This window comes from Amblyomma mixtum, chromosome 3 (genome assembly GCF_055824585.1).
Source record: "Amblyomma mixtum isolate Tamu chromosome 3, ASM5582458v1, whole genome shotgun sequence".
In the NCBI taxonomy this organism is placed as follows: domain Eukaryota; kingdom Metazoa; phylum Arthropoda; class Arachnida; order Ixodida; family Ixodidae; genus Amblyomma; species Amblyomma mixtum.
In genome coordinates, this window is record NC_143014.1 from 195315732 (window position 1) to 195340082 (window position 24351).

Sequence of the window (24351 nt, forward strand, 5' to 3'; positions counted from 1 at the left end):
GAAAACGCCGGATTTTCTGCGACATGAGCTCCTTAACGCTATCGCATTGATAGGATATGAATGCGAACAGAGCAGCATTGTAGCTTAGCAGTGACAGAACCCACAACCACTCTCAGAATGGCAGACAATTAGCGATGAGTGTTAGCCCGTATCGCATACCGTTAAAGAGCTTCGTTGTTTCATTCGTTCGTTCGTTTCGCGCTTCTTCAATCCTTTCTTTCGAGGGATCCTAAGATCATTACTCTAACCCTGCTACTACCCAATGGTGGGCATGTTTGGCTTCGGGGGTCCTCGCCAGCCAGCTGGGTAATGGTACTCCTGGTGGAAGAGTACCTATGTACCTCCTGCGCTGGCCTGGAGACGCCGCGAAAATGCTGCTAAGAAGCGCCCTCTATGCTTCTGCTGGGTAGTACAAAGCTTAGAGTTAATATAATAGACCAACACCGTGTTTACAAACTAAGCGGAGGGTTCTCGGCAGGAAGCTCCATAGGTACTCTCTGAAACGGGAAAAATATTCCAGAATATTTTGCTTGTATTTGAAAGGGGGGCGCTCCCGTTCCGTTCCCACAGCTGGTAATCGTCCCCACGCGTGCGCAACGCGATGTTTTAAATATAGATCGCCTTCCAAATAACGATTCATACTTTCAAATTCTGTTCTAGAATGAACTATTTGTTCACAAAGTGCCGGCATCATAGGCGCTCAGGGAAATCACAAAACTGCTTTGAAAACTTGTACTTCCATGTATTCCTATAGGGTCACCCCCAAGTTTTACCCCAGTCGACCCAGCCGGCGACAGCAGCGCCACCGCATCTTGCTTACGTCACAGATCGGTGTTGGTCTATGCCGACAGCCGACTCCTCCACAAGTGGGAGGCGAAACACAGTATGGAACGTAGGCTCACAAAGCAAATATGGCGCCGCCAAAAAAAAAATAAAGAAATTACAGTTGGCTTTGGGGAAGTGAAAGACGCACTAACTGTGTCAGTTCTCAACCGCGGACGGCAGGTGCGTCAGAGGTCAGTCGCAGGTGTGCGTGTGTTACGCCAACGGCCCCCCTCTCCGTTCTCTCGCGGGTTCGTTCGAGAATCGCTGGTTCTTTTCCTAAACGTTGTTCATCAACTCGGGCGGCCTCATAGCCATCCGAGAAACAATCTGGAGATTGCAGAGGCATGTCAACAGGACTAGGTTTGCGTACACCGTTTGGCGATTGCAAGCAGTGCTCCGTAAGTTCTTCATTACAGCAGGTCCGCCCCGTAGAGCATGTGGGTGGGCAGTGTTCGTGCACGTCTGGAGATGTGACCTGTTGCGTTACAATATCTCTTGTACCCTGCATGTGCAGCTCGCTGCACTGTTACATTAACATTTGTCACCTCCCTTTCCACGGGCCCACACCCTTTCGCTTTTTTACAAAGGGGAGCAGCAGGTCGGACGTACGTTCCTCCTGCTGACTGCAGTTAAAGCTTTCTCTCTCCGTATGCATGTCACGGAGCTAGAGTGACTTAGGAGTCAGTTCGAGATTTGTCTGGTGCTTAAGTGGCTTCAGAGAAGGCGAGCTTCATGGCCGATACCATACGTGACAATCAAGGCTGACTTCCTGCGTTTGACGTCAGTAGACGCGGCTGCAAAATGAACGATGCTTTGGATTTTACACAAACCGAAAAGGTGCGGAACTGGTGCTCAAATGTGTGGAACAACGGTATAGTGGGCATATTTATCATATTATGTTACAAATGTGCGTAAAACACCCGGGCCTAGATTTATCTCTCGAATTGTAAGACCCTCTGAAACCCGATTCAAGTGAGAACGACCAAGAAAGGCACGAACATTTTTAAACTCCCAAATCAGCAACCGCGTAGGCGCATGAAACTAAGAAATAAAGGGGTAGGAAAAAGTTATCTATACAGATAATTGCATATGATGGCTCAATTTCTCCTAATTTCGGAAAAAAAGAATGTAGTGGAATGTTTATCGACTACTTGTTTTCCGACCGGCTCTGCACGCTTTAAAGCGCGCTCCAGCGAATAATTTTTTTCCTTCTGGAAAACACTCTATAGTCTGCTACAACTGAAGAGCGAAGCAGCAAATGCTTCTGGAAGGGGGACCTTCAGCCAATGGCCGCAGCCGCTACTCATGACGTCAAGGAAATAAAATTGATAACAGGGTCATAGCGTCATGGGAACAATATTCAGCGCATTATCGAATGCTGATTTGACACTTTCTTCTCATCGTTCTTACATCGGTTCTCTTACTGTCGTCTCGCGCGTTTGGAGACGTGTTTGGGCGCTTATAAAAACCCTCTCGACCATGTGCATTACGGTAATGCTAACTTAAATTTATGAAGAAAACATCGTCAACATGAACTTGCCCGAGGGACTAACGCTTGTGATTTATCGTTGTCTAAAGGGAGTGCGTTGGTATTTCAATCATCAGGTGTTGCTGATACCCCTTGAAGAATCCTTTTGAGCTCCGCAAGGAATTATTTTTACGGTCATTTACCAAGGATGGGTTACCTACTTCGTCTTTACATCGTCGCTGAGCGTCAGAAGCAAGACTAAACAGCTACTACAGACTTTCGCTTTCGGAAACGAGCGGCAGTGAGGAGTTTTTGATGCGGAAGCATTTTTTCATGGCTCATCGACAATAAAACCCGGCGTCGCCTGAAAAGTGGTGGCGTCACAAAACTCGCGATTGGTCTAAATGGCGTGACGTCATCAAAGGCGTGTAAATACAAAATCTTAACCCGTAATAGTCAGGACCAGTGCTTACAACTCCACCAACTACAAAGGAATAGAACAAAATTGGAATATCAATTAGAATCGGAATAGAATTGGAATAGCATTCCAATAGAACTGCATTGCTTTCACATGCAGTATTCGCACGTAACTTTCTTAAGCCATTCCCAGAGGCAGCGCGTTCTCCGAGTACGCGCTCCCATGCGACATCTGCAAAGAACTTTGGCGCCCGACACGACGGACGTGAACATTGAGTCTAGACGACTCCTTTCTTCCACTCCGGAGTCACTGCCACCCCGTTTTCCCGACTTAGGCAGCACCCAACGCAGCGGCAATGACCCTGCGACCATGTGCGTACCACCGCTAGGGGGACAACACTCAACGCCTGCCGCCACGCACCGAGACGAGCGACTGTCCATCTTCCACGTTTCTCCCTTCGTCGGCGGCGCGGGTGGCGCCGCTGCCAGTATTCGCCTTCGGGCGTCTCCTTGAACAAAGGCGTGGGCACTGGCCGGCTTCCTGAAGGGTCATCAGCTGACGGCTGCGTTTGGTTAACTGCGCGTCCAAATTGTTGGTGAGGAGGTGACCTGAGGAAGGGACACCATCGGGAGTGACTCAGCCGAGGAAGATGCTGGAGAGGGGAGCGCCGTTAATGAGTGCCAGATTTCGACAAAATGGCAAAGCCAGCCAATGAGCGTCGTTGGCTTCATCTAAAGGCGGTGCCCAGAACGGAGTCCCTGTGATAAGACGAAAAATGCGTGAAGACAACGGGAGGAGCTTTTTAAAGCGCCCGACATGTTCATCGAACAGCGATTTCCTGAGACTCTTCTCAGCTTTTACTTTGTATCTGTTTGGGAATAATGTCGTAAATATGTGAATACAGTTTTTCCCTCGTTTCTCCTACTCCCCGTCTCCGGCCCACGTTCGTTCCTCCATCGGCACAGCGGCGGTGTTCCTGGACCCGATGCTTGGTGAAACATGCAACTATCTCGACAAAACATATCACCGTGCTTGCCCCTACTGTATAGTGTCTCTTTCGTTGACGGTCATCGGAAGCCCTCTCAGCGAGCGATATATGACCACCATGTCTTCATTCGGTTTGTCGAACAATTCATATGTCTAAGATGTGCCCTTGCAATGCTTCGGTACCCTGCACAGCCCAAGAGAAAATTTCACCCTCCGACTTCCGTAGGTCAGTGGGACTAGAAGGAACTAGGCTGGAAGAAAGGAAAGGCGCGGTAGCCGTCTCATTCTGTGTGGACACCTAAACACCGCCATGAGATAACGCATGTGAAGGTGGAGGAAGAAGAGCAAGGGTATGCACGCAGGGCATGGGGCTTGCGCGATAGGCGAAACCCACCTATGCTCAGAGCAGCTGTGTTTCAACTCACCACAGGCCGGCACACAGCTGACGCCACTGCTGGCGCTGAAACACTACTACAGATATCCCCTCTTTTGAAACATATCCCGGAGGTACAGACAGAACCCCGCCTGCTATAGGTTTCCCGAACGCCTTGCGATCGATCAAGTCTGGCGCATGGTAGCCTTAGCTGCTTATGTTCCATGGAGCCCGAGACAGCGCAAAACCCTTCCGACCGGAATTCGTATGCCGCTGCGATTTTGAGGCAGCGCCTAATGCACTATCTATACTAAATTCTTTCTTTTTTTAGAAGGCTCACCATTGGCGGAGTTATAGTAGCTGCAGTGAAGCGACTTCACGGCGTTTCTCGGGACATCCTCGGTCTTGGACAACTTCTCTTAAGCCTGGCCCTCATAGAGAGTGTCTGCCCGCGTGTGTTGGTCCAAGTTTGGCGGCACGGCCGCGTTCGTTTAACTCGCGGCGTGTTTTCGCGTACAAAAAACGCCCCATGTGCGCAGGCATTACACGCGGATCGGCTATAGCGGTGAGCGACATTACTCTCCCCTCCTCTAGGAAAGGGGGAACCTACCTTGAAGATGTGCCGTTCCCGCGCCGTTCCCGATGGGCTTCTGTAATGCACCTTTCACTTGGAGGCGGTGGTGGTGAAAACTTTATTTACAACTGGGGAGTTTGGGTCACACAGATCCGCGGGCCCCCGCACGGCCCCACTGCACTCAAACGTTCGTCTCGGAGGCTCATGACGCTGGCAGCCCGGCCTGTCACAATAGCAGCGACTGTCACGATAGCAGAGGTCGACAGCATGTAAACACCTGAGCAGCAGCTTTAAAATGGCGCTCCATACAGTTTTCGTGCTTGTAAAGGAACCCGGCTGCTAATTATAATACTTGTATCCGGACAAATATCCGCCAGAGGAGCTTCCTGAAGTTTCGGCACGGTCGTGTCGATGCGGACACAACCGCGTCTGTGGCCTTTCTTTTCCAGGCGTTGATTGTGTTCTGTGCTCGAACCAAGTTCGGGTCAGCAATGTCAAGGTACAACGAAGGATGTTTGCGTTCTTTTCTTACCTGCTATCGGGGACAACACTAGCTGACACTTCGTCAAAGTTGTGAACAGTGCGGCACTGTATGCTAGCGCCACCTGACGATGCATTCCGAGGCCGGCGCAGCCTAAATGGAGCCCGCACTGCGCCGCTCTCGGCACCCGGAGTGCAGCGCCAGGTGGCGCCCGCATACAGTGCGGCAAGTGACTCGGCAGGCTTTTGTAGCGAGAAGGGATTGAGTTGGCACACAATGTACTTCGGAACAGGACCAGTTCGATCCACTCGCAGCATACAACGAGAGACTACAACACCTCAGATTAGAGCGACAGACATATCCCAAACCTGGCTGAGCGAAAACTGCGCCTTGTGGTGTGCGGAGGCGCTGCTGTTGCCTTGCAATCTTTCAATGCGGCTTCGGTCACAAGCAGCGGCCATACACTGTGCGATTAACGTTTTAGTTTGAGTGCACTCAATAATGCGCGCTAAATGATAGCCACTTACATGCAACGCGGTCAAGCGTTAAACCAGAAGCGACTTGAACATTTGCAGCCGCCTCTCCTCAAGCGGCGGGAGAAAGGACGCGCCAGAGGTTTCTATATTTTGTACACAAATAATTACGATATCGGTGTTGCCCGAGCACAGGGCGTTCGTCGGAACCGTTAATACTTATTTTTCTGCAGAGAGATTTCTCCAGCGAGTGTGCAAAAATTCAGGGGGCACTTTGTTGACCTAAATTGCGGTGAGGGGGAAGCCTTAAGCGCGGTGTTGCTGCTTGTGTCACTCATGTGTGGTTACGATGTTAAGCTTAGCCTCTGAGAGTGGAACGCGACAGCGTCTTGCAACGCCCCCAGCGAGTCCACTGAACGCCATCGCCCGTTCGGCTCTACGCCTTGCTCGTTGGTAAATTCGTTTTTGAGGAAAGGAAATGTATCTGTCTTGCATACCTCGGTCGACACCTGAACCTCGCCGTAAGGAAATGGAGGAAGATGGGAGTGGACGAAGACATCGTACTCACTAGACGCGCCTTTGTTCATTCCAAAGCATCGAGTTGTCATGGCGGAGTGGTTAGCGTGCTGGGCTTACACTCAGGAGACCCTGGTTCGATTCCCCAACTCGGCGAATTTCCTACTCGGTTTTATTTATTAACCTCGTCTGACTAGAAAGATTAAGTAGGCTATTTGGTTAAACTAATTAACTAAACTCAGTCCCACTTACTTGGAGCATCACTATACCATCCCTTTAATTGGTTGCATGGTTACTAGCGAAAGTACAATTTGCCCCGTTTGAAATTCGCGCACTATGACTTCTCGACCATTTCGACCAATTGAAAAGCGTGACATTTCTGTCGATGACTCCTGCCTACAACGATGTGGCATTAAAGGCTTCCGCCTTAATAAAGCCGCGACACAGAAACAAACGAACTAAAATAAGCGAGACAGGGACATAATGCGCAGGTCTCAGGTACACGCTAAAGGGCGAGAAAGCGAGGCTGGCTACTGGGCAGCCACGCACTTTACCCCTCAATCAGAACTATAGACGGCTTAAATAAGCCGTCCACAAAAGGAGGAATGCACAAGAGGGAACGCATGTGGGCTTTTATTTCGGGTACGTCTTCCGTTCCGCTATTGTACCTAATATCTCCCAGAGACAATTGTAACTTCCTTATCTCAGCCACTGCGGTGGTTTGAGATATCCAAATCTACTCAGCAGCCTTTAAAGCCTGGAATAACGGGCTGCATCGTACCTCGACCTGATTTTTCCATAAGGCGTTTGTTGCACTTGTTTTCACGGTAAAATTCACGAAGCCGTCACAAGGCGCGCCGCCGAGGCTTCATTCGTCGGCGACCTCGGCGTCCTCGGCGCCCTCGGCGTCCTCGGGACTGCGAGCTATCGGAGCTGTCCGTGCTGCGCGAAGGCGCAAGCGCGAGTTCTGACGGCGTGCTGGGTGTCGGAGGGAGGTCGGCGATGGTCTTGCGGCGCTTCCTGGATCCGCCCTCTGGGTGTGTGTCACAAAGCCATTCGGCGTCTTTCTTCTGGGGACACCTGCCAAACAACGCTTCGTCCTCGAGCGCCGCCAGTGCATCGTAGTAATATAAAAGCCCCCAGCTAGGTCCTCCATCAAAGCCCCCATCAAACATATCGTCAAGCTCAGGCGAGCATCTATCCTCGGGCATCGGTTGTAGGACGAACTCGTTCAGATCCATGTCCTTCAAACGACGGTGGAATGATATGGGCATTTCGGGTCGCACTTCCGACGCCCCGCTCGCCCCAGCGACCACTTGTGTCGTCTCATCTTCCACATAGCTGCACGATGCGACGAGTGCTTGTAATGCTTCATTCGGAATGGTGTTGATGTCATGTTCTTCAGAAAACGACGCTGCCTCCACATTCCAGGGCCCAGGCCAGATTACGTTCTTTTCATAGATGCACGAAGCGACGTCTTCTTGTCGCGTCTCAATCACATCTGTACGAATGCTCTCCTTGCATTCTTTAGACGAAGGCGCTTCCTCACCATTCAGAATGGCGGTGATGCACTCCTTAAGTTCTTCGTCCCAGAGCGTTGTTACGGCATTATCAGACCCTGTTTCATCATCCTCCACCGCTTCATCATTCCCTGTCTCTGACCGCTCATCCTCAATTCTACGTGAAACGTTGGGTGCTTGGCTGGTCCCATTAAAACTGGCGCTGGTGATCTCCTTTTGGTCTCCGGTGTATTGCTCTGTCTCGGATTCCTCGGAGTAAGCCCAGGCTTCCTGAGTCTCCGTTTCGTAGTAGGAGTCGATGAGTGCTGGGCGTGACCGCTCAATAGTGGTAGTGGTGTCCTCATTACGCTCTTGGAACCTAGCCGCCGTCTCGGAATGGTCGAGCTCAGACGAGGCTTCCACTTCCTCGCCATAACCGGACGATGCAACAGCTGTTTGGCTAGAACTGTCCAGAGCGGGAGTGCTGCCCTCCTCACTTTCGTCGTACCAATAAATCTCTGGCTCGACACCATCGAACTCATCCCAAGCTTCGTTATACTCCTCCTCATAGCCGGATGATGCGACGGGTGTTTCGTGTGTTTCGCTCAAAGTAGTCGCGACGTCCACCTCATGCCCTTCACTTCGAGACGCTGTCTCAGCATTTTCCAGCTCAGACGAGGCTTCTTCGACCTCTTCAAGGTTGCCCGAGTCTTTGTCTGTTCGGCGTGTCTCATTCAGAGCGGTGGCGGTCGCCTTCTGACGTTCTTCGGGCCCAGGCACTGCCTCCGCGCTCTCGTCATCTTCCTCTGATTCATCGTCATACCAATGAAAATTTGGCGGGTACTCATAGGTCATTGTGATCTAGAAGCACGTGGTACTTAGCTGAAAAAGACGCAAATTCAGTGTGAAGATTCTAGAACGTCGAGACAAAGGTAACCACGAGGCTATGGCTCTCACCTTGCAATGACGCTTTCACCTTCCAATGATGCGACTGTAGAGGCTGCCGGGTGGATGTTGTGGCTTGTAGTCCTTGCTCAAGACGCCCAGTGATCAACTGCCAGCGTTGCGTGGAGCCGAGCTCGCTTCCAGATGCACCGTAGCACCTTGTCAGCCCTCGTCCTTTTCATCCGCCGTTGGCGTAGGCCGCTGAGGTGCCCGGGCTTTGGAACCCGGGCGTCTTGCTGTCCGCGATGCACCAGCGAGCGTAAGATGACTGAAGTACGACCGTGCCACTTGCTTCGACCAGTGCCGACACCACTTTACAAACAGCCTTCACCTAGGCGAACTCAACCACCACGACTGAGACTTCCCTTGAGGAATGAGGAATTGAGAACAAAGTAAGGCTCGTGTTTCGTAGCAGAGCACTTTGACCTCATATATTGAAATACTGTGTTCTGTTCGGGTCAGCACACCAGTAGATTGTCACGATGCCTGACGGCAGTCATCTAAAACAGCTTTCGAGCTACCATCTCCGAGATACATAAAAAAAACGCACTTGCGCCGGACAATAAAATTAGGGAAACACATGCGTAACAAAATGTAACGTCGTTATAATAGTAATAGGAATAAATTAAGACCATTTCTGCGTTTACGAAGTGACCGGCAGCGTTTTATTTCACCCTCCTAGCTGGCGCCTCCATCTTCCAACCGCCGGCGAAGAGGCCGCAAGGTCTAGTCAGGTGTTGCAGCGGAGTATCGCAACTGGTTCAATCTAGGAATATTGCTTTACGGGGGATGACTGACGCCGCCTTGTGGAGAAAAAAAAAATGCTGATTACTGCTTAAATCTTTCACGTCGCCGTGTGCTGCTGGAACTTTATGCACGTCTCCTATTATTATATTCACTGCCTGCACAGTGCCACCTTTGCCATTTACTTGTCAAGAAGTAGCGATTTCAACATTACCACATGGAGGAAAAAAAAAAAGATGGCCTTCGCAAGCCAAGCTCTCTTGAAGCCGCTCCCTTCCCTCTTTCTCCTGGGCACCCCAAGGTCAATGCCACGTGACGGAGTCTAGGCCCTGGCCAATCGCGCTACGCTACAAGCCGTTACGTGGAGCTGATTTCTGCCGTTTTATTATTAGACACTAGCCTTCAAAATTGTCATGTGACCCCTCCTCAGAATTTTTGTTCCCCTCTATTCATTGTTTGTTGTCAAGCATCAAGCCAAGCCAATGCCTCATGGAACTCTATGCCTGGCTTCAGGTGCCGACGACATGCGATTTGTTCGAGATTGCGGCGTGACCAAATCGTGGCTTTCTGAAAAGAAAAAAAAAATTTTAAGTCTGAAAGGCGCAGCCTCTAGATGGCCGTGGTTCAAGTTCTGCTAAAGCGAAGCTTCATGCGCCAAAAGGCCGTCCCAAGGGAGTGACACTCTCACAGAGCCAATGGGGACATTTTTTTTCGAACGCGATGGTGGCGGCAGCTGGGAGAGGCGGTAAACGCAGTCAATGCAAAAATCCAATATGGCGGTGCGCGTTTAGGCCATACAGTTGATATACCTGAACCTCCTCAGTTGCTCTTTCTACATGCTCAAGCAGCGTTGCCGTCCAGTTCTGGATACAGGTTATGTCACTATGCTCATGTTCTTCTCTGATAGCTCTGAATTTATACCAATCCGTAAGCTTCTCTTGCCTGTAGGTTGTAGGTTTCACGCTGACTTTTCTGCCTCCCAAGATAGAATGGACAGCAGGCTCTTCAGCATGTACAAAAGGAAGGAACAGCTAAATAAGCAGCTGAAGCGCCAAAGGTGGAACAGAAACCTAAGGAGGGAAATAGCTAGACACAATGTAGAATTAGAAAGGTATGCTCGACAGTTGGAATCTCAGAGATGGGATAATAGATGCGAGGAAATGGAGAAAAGCATGGGAAAATCAAGCACATGGCAGTTGCTCAAATTTCTTATAGACCCAAATAAATCTAAGACGGCTATGAGAACTGAGCAAATAAAAGCTAGGTATAAGTTTAATGGCACAGATGAGCAACTTATTGACACGCTCAAGTCACTGTATATTGCTCCCCATGGGGCCGCTAAATATGACGACTATAAGGGACAACCAAATGAGGAGTTGGATGCCCCCATATTAAGAGCCGAGGTCAGGATGGAACTGCTGAAGCTAAAACGAAGGTCAGCCCCGGGGCTCGACAGAGTAGAAAACAGAATGTTGAGAAATCTGGATGAAGAATCAATAAATAGCCTCACTAGGTATCTCAACCAAGTGTGGAAAGCAGGCGCTGTCCCCGAGGAGTGGAAGAAGGCCAAGATCACGCTTATACACAAGCAGGGCAAACCTCCGAGCTTGGAGAACCTCAGGCCAATCTCACTAACATCATGTGTAGGGAAACTGCTTGAGAAGGTCATCCTGACCAGACTGACCAAATACATGGAGGATAACGGCCTCTGGCCAGATGAAATGGTCGGATTTAGGCCTGGGCTCACCACCCAAGATACAATGCTAAGACTCTATGGAGATATAGTAGATCAGCTGGACCTCGGCAACCTGAAGGCGATCTTAGGTATAGATCTTAAAAAAGCCTTTGACAATGTCAGCCATGACGCCATCCTTGATGGGCTGAATGAGATAGCTGTAGGAAAAAACACCTATAACTACATCCGATCGTTCCTTAGGGACAGGACTGCTATCATTACCTTTCAGGGCATCACATCCGATGAGTTCCCCATGGGATGCAGAGGAACCCCACAAGGGGCTGTCCTCTCCCCATTTCTCTTTAATCTGGTAATGAGGGACCTTCCCCGCAAGCTTAGAGAGATAGAAGGCTTAAACATCAGCCTCTACGCAGATGATGTAAATCTCTGGCTAAACAAAGGAGGCGAATCAGAAATGAAAGAAAAGCTACAAAAGGCAGCGGATATCATTAACGAGCATGCGAAATGCGTGGGTCTCAGCTGCTCTCCGCAAAAGTCGGAGCTATTTGTAGCAATGAGCAAGCGCAGTCAAAGGATACCGGCAATCGAGGTTACACTTGAAAATAGAACGATACTAATTGTCGAGGAAATAAGAATCCTAGGCATGTATATTAACAGAAAAGGGAAAAACAAAAGTACGCTAGACAAGCTCAAAGCGCAAGCTGAACTTGTAGTCAGAGCCTTCAGAAAGGTATCTAGAAGGGGGGAAGGACTCTCAGAGTCCAGCAAACTAAGACTCACGCAGGCCTTCATCGTTAGCAGGATATGCTACGCAACCCCATTCCTGAAAATAAACAAAACCGAAGAAAAGGCATTAGACACAATTATCAGAAAATGTGTCAAACGAGCGCTAGGGCTGCCCATTTCCACGTCCAATTATATACTGGAGAAAATGGGCCTGCATAACAATTGGAGAGAACTGACTGAAGCGGTTAGAACATCGCAAATCGAAAGGCTAACATCCACACCCGCAGGAAGGAAATACCTAGAGCTAGCGAAATGGGCAACCGTAGATAGCACAGTGAACACCAGAACAGATCTGGGAAGAGAAATAAGAGAGCATCTTATTATAGCTCCCATACCTAGAAACATGCATCCCATCCACGACAAAGGCAGAAGGAAAAGCAGGGTCGCACAGCTGACTGCTAAGCTAGGCAAGATGCCACAGGGAACCGTGGCCTACACTGATGCCGCGGTAGGCACGCTAGGAGACACCGTCTCCGTAGCCGTCGGGGACTCAGGCAGAACGTTACGCGTTGTAAGACACCTTGACTTAAAACCCCTTGTGGCGGAGGAGGTTGCAATAGCGATCGCTCTAACTCAGCCAGGTACCAAATACGTAGTAAGCGACTGCAAAGCCGCAATTAGAAATTACAGCAAGGGACGCATCCACGAAATGGCGGCTAAATATCTAAAAGACTTTATCCCAGCCCACAGTATTCTAATTATCTGGACCCCAGCCCACTCGGGTCTGGTTGGAAACGAGGCCGCCCACAGGCTCGCCCGCTCCTCTTTACCCCGGGGAGCCGTGGACACCTCATACGAATTCAGCACTAAAGCGGAAACCAATACCTTTAATAGCATCACAGACATTCAGAAAAAGAACAAAAGGATCTATCCTCCTCCGGATAGATCGCTTAGCTCGGCTGAGGCCTATGACTGGAGAAGACTCCAAGCTAGAAACTTCGCATCCCCGCTCTGGAGGAGCTGGACAGGAGGTGACACGAGGGAGGATGCGGAGGTGTGCGAGTTCTGCGGGCATATCGCTACACTCGAACACATATTATGGAGATGCCCCAGTGCCCCAGGATATGGCAGAATCAATAATGCAGAGGAATGGGAGACCATACTCAGAAGTGCCGACCTTAGCATACAACGATACGCTACCCGCCTGGCAGCAGAAGCTGCGCGACTATACCGTTGCTAGTCTTCCAGCTGCGACGCTGCCCCTCCCCGGACGCCTGCGTGCGGACCCGGAGGGGCACGGGTCTTCTTCTGGCGGAAATAAAGTTTCTTCACTCACTCACTCACTCACTCACTCACAGTTGATATAACCGTTTTAGCGGCTTTGTAAGAGATTCAGGTAAATAGGAGGGAAGTTAAACATCTGACATGTATTGCAATGCATCAATCTGTGGCTGTGAATAAACACACGCAGAGAAAGGCAGCGCAAATTTTCAACCTTTGACTCGTGCAGAAGAAATCACAGTGCATTGGGCTAGGAACAACATAATATGCTGCAGTGCTAGACTCCAAGAAAAGCTCACCGTGTGACTCGACATGACGCCAATGACGCTGCTCCAGTGCGAATGCCGCCGACGTCGCTGTTTTCGTTCGCGTGGCTATCCGGGCGTCGTCTGCTTGTCGTCTGCTGCCGCGTTACCCGCGGCGTCATCTTCGCAACTAATTTCTGTGATATCTTATTTTTAATACCTATGGCTGGTTATAATTTAGTTCATAAGCATGTTTTTGTTATTGATAGTGGTCGAAAAATTTCACTTTTATTAAGATTAACTGCAGCCGCGTTTACCGCCGATACCAGGATCGCGGCAATCGTTTCGACCGTGGCGGCACCCTCGGCGGGGACGCGCAACTTGCAACATGCCACAGCCTTGGCCGTCGTCTGCGTACGGCAGGTTGGAGTTTTCTGTAGAGCTATTCCATCGCACCACTTGTGACACTACGCCTCGAGCTATCGGTTGAGGCCTGATAAGCGACGCCACCGTTTCAAAGCGTTGTCTCGTAAATGGTGCGATGAAATAGCTCTGCGGGAAACTCCAACCTGTCTGGTTTATGGTTTGGTTAGGGTTTAACATCCCAAAGCAACGCAGGCTATGAGGGCTGCCGTAGTGAAGGGCTGCGGAAATTTAGACCACACGGGATTCATTTACGTGCAGAGACATCGCGCACTACACGTGCTTCTACAATTTCGGCTCTTTCGAAATTCGACTGCCGCGAGGCCGGGGTTGAACCCGCGTCTTTCGGGTCAGGAGCCGAGCGCCATAACCGCTGAGCAACCTGTCGTACGCAGAGGACGACCTCTTGGCGCATGAAGATTCGCTCGTAGCAGAACTTGAAGCACGGCCATCTAGAGGCCGCGTCTTTCAGACTTACAAAACTTTGTTCGGGACTCTTTAAAGCACATGTAAAAAAAAAATTCAAAATTGCTTTCTCGTTTCACACGGCATCTATGAAGACGGCACTCTGTCAATAGATGGCGAGTACAGCGTCGAAGAGAATGTGAAAGCATGAAGAGTCATTTAGAAGTCGGTATATTTTTAAAACGCTACGGTACGTGCGAGTGTTTATGCCCGGCTTACCCCCGAAGTAACAGGCGGGACACCGCCCATGAAAACGAATGTGAACAAAACTTTTCAACTTAATTTTCTAACTTTACGGTCTCTTGTGTAGACAGCCCTGCATTCGCAGCTGGCGAGAATATAGAACATGCTGTGAAAGTATGGAACGTCATTTCTAAGCCGATATATTTTTGAAGAGCACCGATAAATGCGTGTTATCAATCGAGACACTCAGGCAATTATGTCTAGGCGCTTGGTCATCTCATAGTCCAAGTGGTGACGCCTGCTACAGTGTTTCGGTGCATATTGAGCTATAATAAGCGCGAACAACAACATACATTTCCAGAGCCCAGCTGATGACATGAAAAAAATATATATATACTACAGGAGACTTAGCAGCCAGCTGCGGTAACTGGACGGAGCTGCCGCAGACAAATGCTCGGTCGAGAATTTCTAACTCAAAACAACAGAAATGTAGCAAACAAATCATTTTCAGGTCCTAGCAGCTCCACAGAGGCATCGGTAAATGCAATACTTAAGAAAGTGAGCGGCGGTATGAGACACGACAAATACACGGAGTGGCGCCGCGCCGTAATCTACTGAACGAGTCATAAGCAGCCATTTTAAACGTCATTTACTAACCAGCTGCAGACTAATCCGACGGCCCAGCGCTAAATTTGCAGCTGAGACATGGGATGCCAAGCTGGACATCAAAAAACGTACAAAAAAATGTATACAGTGAGACATACCAGCGGAGCCGCATAGAATCACCAAAACAGTGCCGGTTAAAGTGGTCCTCTTTTAGGAAAATGGCAATAGTTATGCTGCCCAAAGGACATCACAGTTGCATTAAACGATCGCCAATTAGCCACCGAATTTTTTGCCGCAATGAGTACTCTGTTCCGCGCTCTGCTTTTGCCATGAAAGTTGCAGTGACAGTAAAAGCAGCGTGGGAACACACCGCGGAGTGTGATGACTCTGATCGTCGCACATCTGAGGATGAATTTTACACAAGAGCTGTGCACTTGCGGCAAGTAGAATCCCACTTGGTGATATTATATTGTTACAACTGCGTATTCAGTGTGCTTCAACTTTACAGTTATCGGTGGTCGAATGTACTGCTTCGAAGTAGCTCGTTTTCTTCTCAGAAATACCCGTGGGAACGGGAAGTTGTGTTCACGATAACGGAACGTACACTAGCACAATGCGTACAAACATTTGAGGAGCAAATCGCAAAACTTGCACCTACCTCATAGTCATAAGCCTCCATGTTATCCTGAAACGCACTTCGGCCACGGCTAAAGCACCTCATTTCCCGCGCGCATGCGGAAAATAATGTAGGCGCACAAATTCCCAACGAGGAATACCGCACATTCGGGAAGCTGCACAGCAGCTGCACCATGTTGATTCTTGACGAACCACCAGTGTGTCATCTATCGCTGCATCATGAAGAATTCAAGTCAAAGCGTCGCATCAAATTGGACTCGAGAGAGGCGAAGCGCAAACAAAGGTCACTTCTGATACCCGTCTGACACGCAACCGTCTCTCGCTGCTGGGAGTCGGAAGGTCATGGAGCAACCAGCCCGCCAAAAAACCGTATTGGCAGTTCATACCATTCAAACTGCGGGCAGTCTTCAGTGATTGGCTCAAATATGTTACGAGACATTAATGCAGTGAAGCCAAAAAGGAGGGATTTTTTTTATTTGATTTGTGGCTATGGAAAGCCATTGGCCAGGCACGCCAAAGAAAAACAAAGAATGAAAAACCGTTAAGGACACCGGCGGCGCCCGAGCTTCCAAACGCGCGAGCTCCCTCCTTCCCTCTCGCCTGTTTTCTTCTAATCAGAGTAGTAGCAGTGAAACCGTTCCAGCCAACGTGGGAAGATGCGCATCGCGGCGGCCGGCGTTTCTCGGCGCGTGTCCGTCGTCTGCCGCCAACGGATGGCGGCAGTTCCCGCCCTGCCGGCTTTCTCCCGGCGCGCGCCAGCCCTGTCCGCCGTTTCTCTGGAGAATAATACTTTCTGCCGCGGAGCGTCATCGCCCTTCGACTGCGTCAGTAGGCAACTGTCGTCGCACGACTTCGCCGGTTCTTTCTACGGACTGTCTCTGCTCCTATGTGGCTCTAGAGCTCCACAGCGGCTACGGCGGGCGCCCCTTGTTACGCTTGCCTTGCTTTGTGCTCCCCTGCGCCCCTTGCTTAGATGGGGTTTCTGCAAGAGACCTTTGTACTTCGCTTGGATTCGTTCCGCGCAGTGCTCGGGCGCGTGCTTCGGCTGCCCGATTTCCACAGCCCTGTTCTCCAGGACTACCATTCCTGCTTGCTTTTTTGTGCGCGCACCCTGTGTGCCCGCTAACATCGCTCGCTGGACTGACCACCGTGTGGTAGTTTTCACGCGCACTTCGCGTGCCTGTTTCTTCCCAGCGCGAGAAGTGGCCTATGCGTGCGCTGGCCTCTCCCAGTGTCAACTTTGCGCGCACTTATCGGGCCCGCCTTCACCATTTATGCGCGCTCTACCGTGCCCGTTTCAACCACCCGACTTCAGCTCCTCCGCCGGCTCCGCTAGCGGTGGTGGTGGTGAAAAACTTTAATATTCAAAGAGAGCTTGAGGGTTAAAAAACCCTGCTGCATGGTCGGTATCCTTAGTCCGGGACACCGCACGACGAGGCCCCGTCTCGCGCCCGCTTGCCTAGAGCCCTTTGGGACTCCAGCGTGGAGCAGTTGAGGAGGGCAGTCTCCCATGCCTCTCGGGTGTGGGTGGGGGAAGGGGGAAGGGGGAAGGTGATGATTTTGAGTACATGCCCACACCATGTGAAAGATATCGCAGATCTCTCCACAGTGCAGGCAGCGCCCATCTGTGTTCGGATCGAAGTGTTTTGCTATGGCAGGACAGACAAGGGTTCCTGTCTGCGGCTCCTCGCTGTGCAGGGCCTCGTCGGCGGCGATCAGCTCTCGTGACTGTTGGATATTCCCGCGCCACGGCTGCGATGGCTCTGGAGCTCGGTAAGCATAGAGCATGCTACAGCGCACTGAGGGCCCCAACCAACTCCAATGTCATCACTGCGTCTCGGATCGTGCCACGCTTCTGCCGCTGAGCGAATGCTTTATGGAATTCTCCTTTAGTAGCGGGTGCCGCGGCTCATCAACGCCTCTCCGCGGGGGCGGTAGTGAGTGGTGCCTTTCTTTGGAACGGACGTACCCCTCAGATACCTGATCGGCTGGCTCGGACATGTTTCCGCGCACGGCGGCGGCGGCCGTCGGTGCTTGTATTCGTTAGTTCATTCAGGCACACGTATGCTATTTTAGCTCCAAGGTGGGAAGAGATTGCTGTGCGTGCTGAGTACGGCAGTGTAAGACTTTTATTGCTCTAGAAAGGTGCTAGTAGCAGACGAGAAAGAAGAGGTCCATCTTCCTTCTTCTCACAGGGTCGGTGCCCCTATTGCAGGGCCCCACTGAGCTTCGCTGCTCGTTGGGTGTGCTGGATCAGACCTTGTTGGAAACCCAGATCGCCGCTTGCCCCAAGCTCTCTGGATCTTCCTCCTACCGCTCGTGCCGCGGCTGGGCGTCGCTGCGTCGCACTGATCGTGGCGTGCGAGACCCTCGTCCGTCGTGGTCCGATCTCCCTATATCTCCAACCTTACTTTCTCGTTTCCCATTTCCTTGCCACGACCCGCCCCGACCCGCTTCCTCTTCTCTGTCATTTTCAATCCCCTTGCTTTGCCCACCGCGGGCATGGCATGCCATCCGGTGTGGATATTTTATACGTTTTTCGTTCGCTCGCTGTTGTGAGCGGGACACATCTTGCATGCGGCTCCTTCCGGCGCTTGAGCGGGCTACGGTTGAGAAGCGTCAGCTGGCTTCGGGTCGGTTGGAGGTGCGTTGGGAAGGCCTTTTCTTAGGCGCTACTCTTTCTGTGAGCGCTTGTAGTGCTGACATAAAAATGCACTCACAGAAATGCTGACCTTCTTCCGTCAGCAAACTACGCTGAACTTTATGAACGTGGTTCGTGCTTGTCCGGTGAAAGTGGCTGCGCCCGCATATATACATGTGTTCTTCAGTCCGCGCGAAATTCCTCTGTATGCAAGCGCCCTGGGAGGTTAGAACGATGCATGTTTGAGAAATGAAGTAGGCTGTACTTTAATGCAGTGTGTTACGCGACGTTCACAATACTGAGTCCCTCTCAAAATGACACAGAAGCAGAAAAATGTAGCAGACGACTGCACCGTCGATACCCTTACGAGGGACTTTACCTCCCTCCGAGTTTTGGCCTAATCAGACATCTGTGTTCGACAACATCGGCTGTATAGGCAGTCTCGCATCTGGTGTTCGAGGCCTGTAGTTTCGTCGCAATGTTTTTATTTTCCTCAGGAGGCTCGGATTGCGTGCTTCAGGGCGAATACGTTGCAGTGCGCCTTGAATTTTTTTGTGCATGCCTGTGCTTGCTCGCGAGAACCGGCCTGCGCTCGGTCTGCGTCAACACTGGCGATCACAAGTATGCGCAGCTGATCGACGGACAAATTCATCGATTAAATTTCCACAAATTATTCCAAAGGAGTGAACTGCAACGATGCTACTGCGAGGTTACCTGAGCACAGGTGTAAATTTCTGCTGAGCGCATAAGTGCGGTGATGAAATGAGATATCCACGGTGACTCGCACCGAACATTTTGGCGGCTGGCGCCATCTCGTGACGTATGCTTGCAACGTTGGTGGCAGTTGAAGAGCAAGCGGCGTTTATGGTCCCTACCGCGCTCCTGGCGTGTAATCAAAGCCGCTGGCCAAGCCGATCCACAGCAAGAAGCCAAAAGCTTCGTTTGTCTGGCGTTGTACACGTGAGTACGAAGTGTGTTCATAGGCAATCGAGGTAGGGTTATCTCGTTAGTGTCTTGACGTTTCAGGGATGACGTTTCGCTCGTGAGTTTTACCTGGAAAACAACGCTGCTGCCGGCTTCAGCATGAGCACCGGTCCGTTGTCAGAGTCTTCTGCTTTGAATTCGCTGATGGAGATGTACACCGACTCAGACGACGAGCCGGGCTCAGTCCCCTCGAATGCTGCGACAGTGCAATGTCGTGAAGAGCGCAAGGAGGTTTGCACCGACAGCGTTCTGAACGAGCAAAGCAAGGCTTCGGTACTCTCGTACAGAACCTTCCAGGACGAAGACGATGCATCGTTTGAGGACACCGACTTGCCTTCGGCGAGTGCTGAGCAGCCCCGTGCGTCGGGCATTGAGCCAGAGTCGCTGGCTTCTTTCCATCGTCGCCTGCAAAGCATGGACCTGAACGACATAACCCTGCCGCCTGAGCCTCCGGGCCGCTGTGCGCCGGCGCTTCAAAGCAAGATTGCGCGCATGTACGAGTGCATTTCACGCGGCGGGCGCGATATGAGTGCCGCTCTTCAGTCCCTCGGAGACTTCCGAAACCCGAGCATGTATGACAAGCTGATCTCGGACTGCAACATCGATGAGCATGGCACTAATTTCCCGCCGGAAAGCCAGGACGTGCGGGGTCCAGAGTCGTACTACGAGGCGCTGTCGCGGCGCCAGGCGGAGTGCATGAGCCGGCGTCGCCCAGGCAAGCCGAGGCCAGCCGCGAGCAGGTCGAGGAACGCAGCTCGTGCGCAGCCCGCGCCGGGAGTCTCGAAGATCGCGGCTGCGGCGACCACCTCCGTGCCGGGTCGAGGACCTTCGGTCGCCGAGCCCTGACGGGTGTCGCAAGTCTGCAGCTTCCACAGTGGGCACCGTTGGCGACGGCGTGTGGAGAAGGCGAATAAAATGCTTGTTGAAATTTGTGCTCGTTGTTCGGAAGTATAATCGCTCTTTATTGAGCCCTCCTTCGATTATAAGGAGCTGTCGGTGCAGGCAGTACTGGTGACTGCCTCGCCCTCGCAAATATATATATATATATATATATATATAGTGTGTGTAGACTGGACTCACGGAGCCTACTTCAGCGATGGGTTGCAAGCTTGGTAAAGAACAAGAAAAAAAAATTGGAGGGGATTCTTGAGCTCCGCCTTAAGGGTATGTGACACGATAGCTTTAATGGGGAATGACCGTATATGCGGAATTGTTGATTCTGTACTTAACCTTCATAGGTCCATGGGAGTCCTCACACCACTCCTGGCGCAGCGGTTAAGTGGTGCGCCCCTGTCCTGCGATGTCAGGTGCTGACATCGGTGGGGCTTGTGCGAAGCAGGTTTCTCTTCCCGAGCAACCTCTCGGGACCAATCGTTAACTTCACTGCCACCACCGAAATCTGGTGGGCACGTTGTGATGACACCACAGGGTCACGTGACCTAGGTGTCCCGCCTGCCTCCTAGTTTGCTTCTTCGGGTTTTTTGTTGATTTTTCGTTCACAGCTAATGAAGACGCCGGATTTTCTGCGACATGAGCTCCTTAACGCTATCGCATTGATAGGATATGAATGCGAATAGAGCAGCATTGTAGCTTAGCAGTGACAGAACCCACAACCACTCTAAGAATGGCAGACAATTAGCGATGAGTGTTAGCCCGTATCGTATACCGTTAAAGAGCTTCGTTGTTTCATTCGTTCGTTCGTTTCGCGCTCCTTCAATCCTTTCTTTCGAGGGATCCTAAGATCATTACTCTAACCCTGCTACTACCCAATGGTGGGCATGATTGGCTTCGGGGGCCATCGCCAGCCAGCTGGCTAATGGTACTCCTGGTGGAAGAGTACCTATGTACCTCCTGCGCTGGCCTGGAGACGCCGCGAAAATGCTGCTAAGAAGCGCCCTCTATGCTTCTGCTGGGTAGTACAAAGCTTAGAGTTAATATAATAGACCAACACCGTGTTTACAAACTAAGCGGAGGGTTCTCGGCAGGAAGCTCCATAGGTACTCTCTGAAACGGGAAAAATATTCCAGAATTTTTTGCTTGTATTTGAAAGGGGGGCGCTCCCGTTCCGTTCCCACAGCTGGTAATCGTCCCCTCGCGTGCGCAACGCGATGTTTTAAACGCATGGCACAGCTAGAGAGACTTGGCAGTACCATCACGGGCAGAGCTATCCTGCAGATGGTGGGCTCGCAGACCGACCGCGGGCTGCACCATAAAACTGACATCCACCCTAAATGTATATGGAGGAAATATCAATGTCATTACTCCCGAGGAACATGCATCCGGAGCATAATACCGAAAGGAGGAATAAGAAAGCCGAGGCGCTTACAAAACGCTTGAAAAAAAATGAAGCCCGAGGAGGTCACCTACGTGTACGCGCTGCGGTTGCCTCAGTAGTCAACGGACTAGGCGCCCCCGCGTCGGCAGCCAGTATTCGCAGCAACAACATAGACGGCCGAAGAAGTCATAGCGCTCGCTTGCGTTGGAACGAAAGCAAAATTCCTACTCGGCGATAGTAAAACTGCCATCTAGAATTTCATGAAAGGCAGAGTCTCGTCGGAAGCGGCGAGGATCCTGGCCAGCAGAGAGCTGACCCGCTAAGTCAGCTTAATATGGACCCCAGTTGTTAGTGGCTATTGGCAATAAAAATTAAAAAAAAAAATGAAGGACCAGATGTTGCTAGCCGCCACATCTGCCTTCGAAGCGTGAAGCGAGCTGCGGCTAGCGGGAATAAATCGACAACGAGAGGACAGGGAGCAGGAATGAAAGGGGGGAGCGATAGAAGAAAGGATAGGGATAGGGCGGCAGTATACACTATGTATAAAAGCAGGATAAAAATAAAAATAAGTGTGGGGTACTGCTCCGCGCGGCCGATTGCGGCCCACGCGATGACTTTCCGGCCGGCACAGATGCGTTGCCCTGCGCCAGTGAGAGCATCGCGCGGGGCCTTTGTTCGTGAGGGAGCATCAGAGCACGCGCACGCACTCACTTGGTCATCGCAGGCCGTCCGCTCAAAGGTAAATATTTACATGCCGCGCGCGTGCCCTGTCCTATCCCGAGAGACGAAAGAAAAAAACAAGACAAAAGCACACGCTCGCGGCTCACTGTACAAATAAGCTGGTGTGGGGGCGCCAAGCTGTAAAGCGTCCTAAGGAAGCAGACGTGGAGCGTTTTGTCACTGCGGGTAACTATACCTGGCGCGGAACAGACGGGACGTCAAGCCAGTCTGTTCGAAGTACACACAGAGGCTCACCAGAGTTCGCTCAGGGGTGAGCGCACTGCCCTGCGGCCACAGGAGCGCCGATACACTGTCCGGGATGAGTCCGTGTGCCCTTTAAGCCGCAAGTATGTCGCGGCGCGGTTGGGCGAACGCGGTACAGCGGAGCAGCAAGTGCTCCAGCTTTTAAACTGCACCACAATCGCCACACACGTCGCTTGTAGCTAGTCTGTGGTGCACCCGTCTGTGCCCGGGCCACACACATTCTACACGCGCACGGAGGATCATCGCGCGCTGCTGCCGTGTCAGGGAGCGTACATTGATGCTGTTGATACGTTCCCCTTGTGCGATGCGTTGGTCGTGGTCGAGGTGCTGCTGTCGGAGGTGGTCGTAGATGACCGCTCGCACGTCCTCCAGTGCCAGAGGGAGATCGCTATGAGGTAACTGATGTGCGGCGGTCGCGTGTTCGTCGGCTTGCTCGTTGCCCGCAATTCCGCAGTGGCCGGGCACCCACTCTGCACGAATGGTACAGCACGCGTCGGTTCCCGGCAACAAAGCGGCACAGGAGTTAGCCCGAGCTCTCTACTTCCGGGCAACCGTGGAACCGCCGGACTGTCGAAACCTGGACGAGCGAGTGCAAACCTATTCCGAAATCGTTGAGAACTATAGACTAAACAGAAACTGGTGCCACCACCGGATAATAAGCTAAGTAAGAGAAGCGACCGCATAGCGGCGCCTGCAAGCCGGAAATTTCGTTAACCCAGTGCGGGCCTTTCACGTCCTACCAGGGGAACACGAAAGCGATCTTTGTGTAAGGTGGGGTTTATCCGGAGAAGCTTCTGGGAGCAGGGCCAACAGCAGTCCGAGGTCAGCTAGTCCGGCCAGGTGCTTGCACCAGGCGATGGCCATGCGGCTGGCCTGTATGCCCGTCGTCTTCCTTACATTTGTAAAACGTGCGGGGAGAGGGGCACCCTGGACCACATAATATGGGAATGCGCCGACTGCCCCGGAGTTGAAGAAAATATTCATAGCAGAGAAAGCTGGGAAGCCCTGCTGCGGAGCGAAGATCCCGCTGGGCAGAAACAAGCTATCCGCCTGGCGGCTGAGGCCGCGAAGAGACAAAATCTCTTTGTTAGCCTTTAGTCGCGGAGGCTCCGGCCCCAGTCCCCCAGGCCTGCGTGCCGGGGGCGGGGAGTAGTAAGGGGCCTCCATTTGCGGTGGAAATAAAAGTTGTCATCATCATCATCTTGGTCTATGCTGGCTCTAGAAGGGGAGCTGCGCATTCAGTTCTTGCAATTGACCGGGCAGCAAATGAACGCGACCATGTACCAACCGTATTGTCGCGTGACCTCGCGTTCGCGTCTTGCACAACTACTTTGCCGCCGGCATGCGCAGCTGTAAGCAGCGTGTAAACAACTGAAGCGTTGTGTTTGGAACATTTCAGACGGTATGTAGCGCCTCTACTGGAGGCGCGCAACCACTGTAAGGTTGTCGGCTGATATTTGCTTGGTCCTGTAGTTGTCTGAAGGCGCATTTTCGAGTAATATCCGCGTTGAACAGTCTGCATGCAGAGCAAGCCGTGTATCAGTCGTGCGCGCGAGCCTGAACAGCGAGAAAGCGGCCAAATGGTCTCAGAATATCGCTGTTTGGTGTACGGACGGTACAAGACCTTTACGAAAGAATATCGCGGCAGCTACCTGAGCAATGCATCCGGCTTACACGGCCTCTAATTGTAACGCCCCGACGATGTCGATAGCCGGAATACTCCGGTAAGCATATCTTATTCTGCGTTCGCAAAGAAAGCACGGTGTTTTTTTGTTTTTTTTTTTGCTAGCGCAAACGACGAGCCCGTAATGTGATCGTTTATTCATAGCGGCGATTTGGACTGTTTGCTGACCGGAGGTGCGTTTGCACATTATTACAAACGCTTAAAAGGAAAACGCGCGCA

At 51.5% G+C, this 24351-nt stretch overlaps 2 protein-coding genes across 2 annotated transcripts in view; both read left to right on the forward strand.

Moving 5' to 3' along the window:
* LOC149353175 (uncharacterized) overlaps nt 1–24351 on the forward strand; it is a 196509-nt gene that overhangs the window by 143850 nt on the left and 28308 nt on the right. The gene's annotated exons all lie outside the window — the stretch shown is intronic.
* LOC149353180 (uncharacterized) lies at nt 17133–23780 on the forward strand. Its single transcript, XM_089582374.1, has one exon. It carries the CDS (start codon nt 19289–19291, stop codon nt 20033–20035), a length of 747 nt encoding a protein of 248 aa, XP_089438500.1. The 5' UTR covers nt 17133–19288; the 3' UTR covers nt 20036–23780.

Excerpts from the sequence above, each read along its gene's own strand:
- LOC149353180 (XM_089582374.1), top strand. The coding sequence starts at position 19,289 with ATGAGCACCGGTCCGTTGTCAGAGTCTTCTGCTTTGAATTCGCTGATG.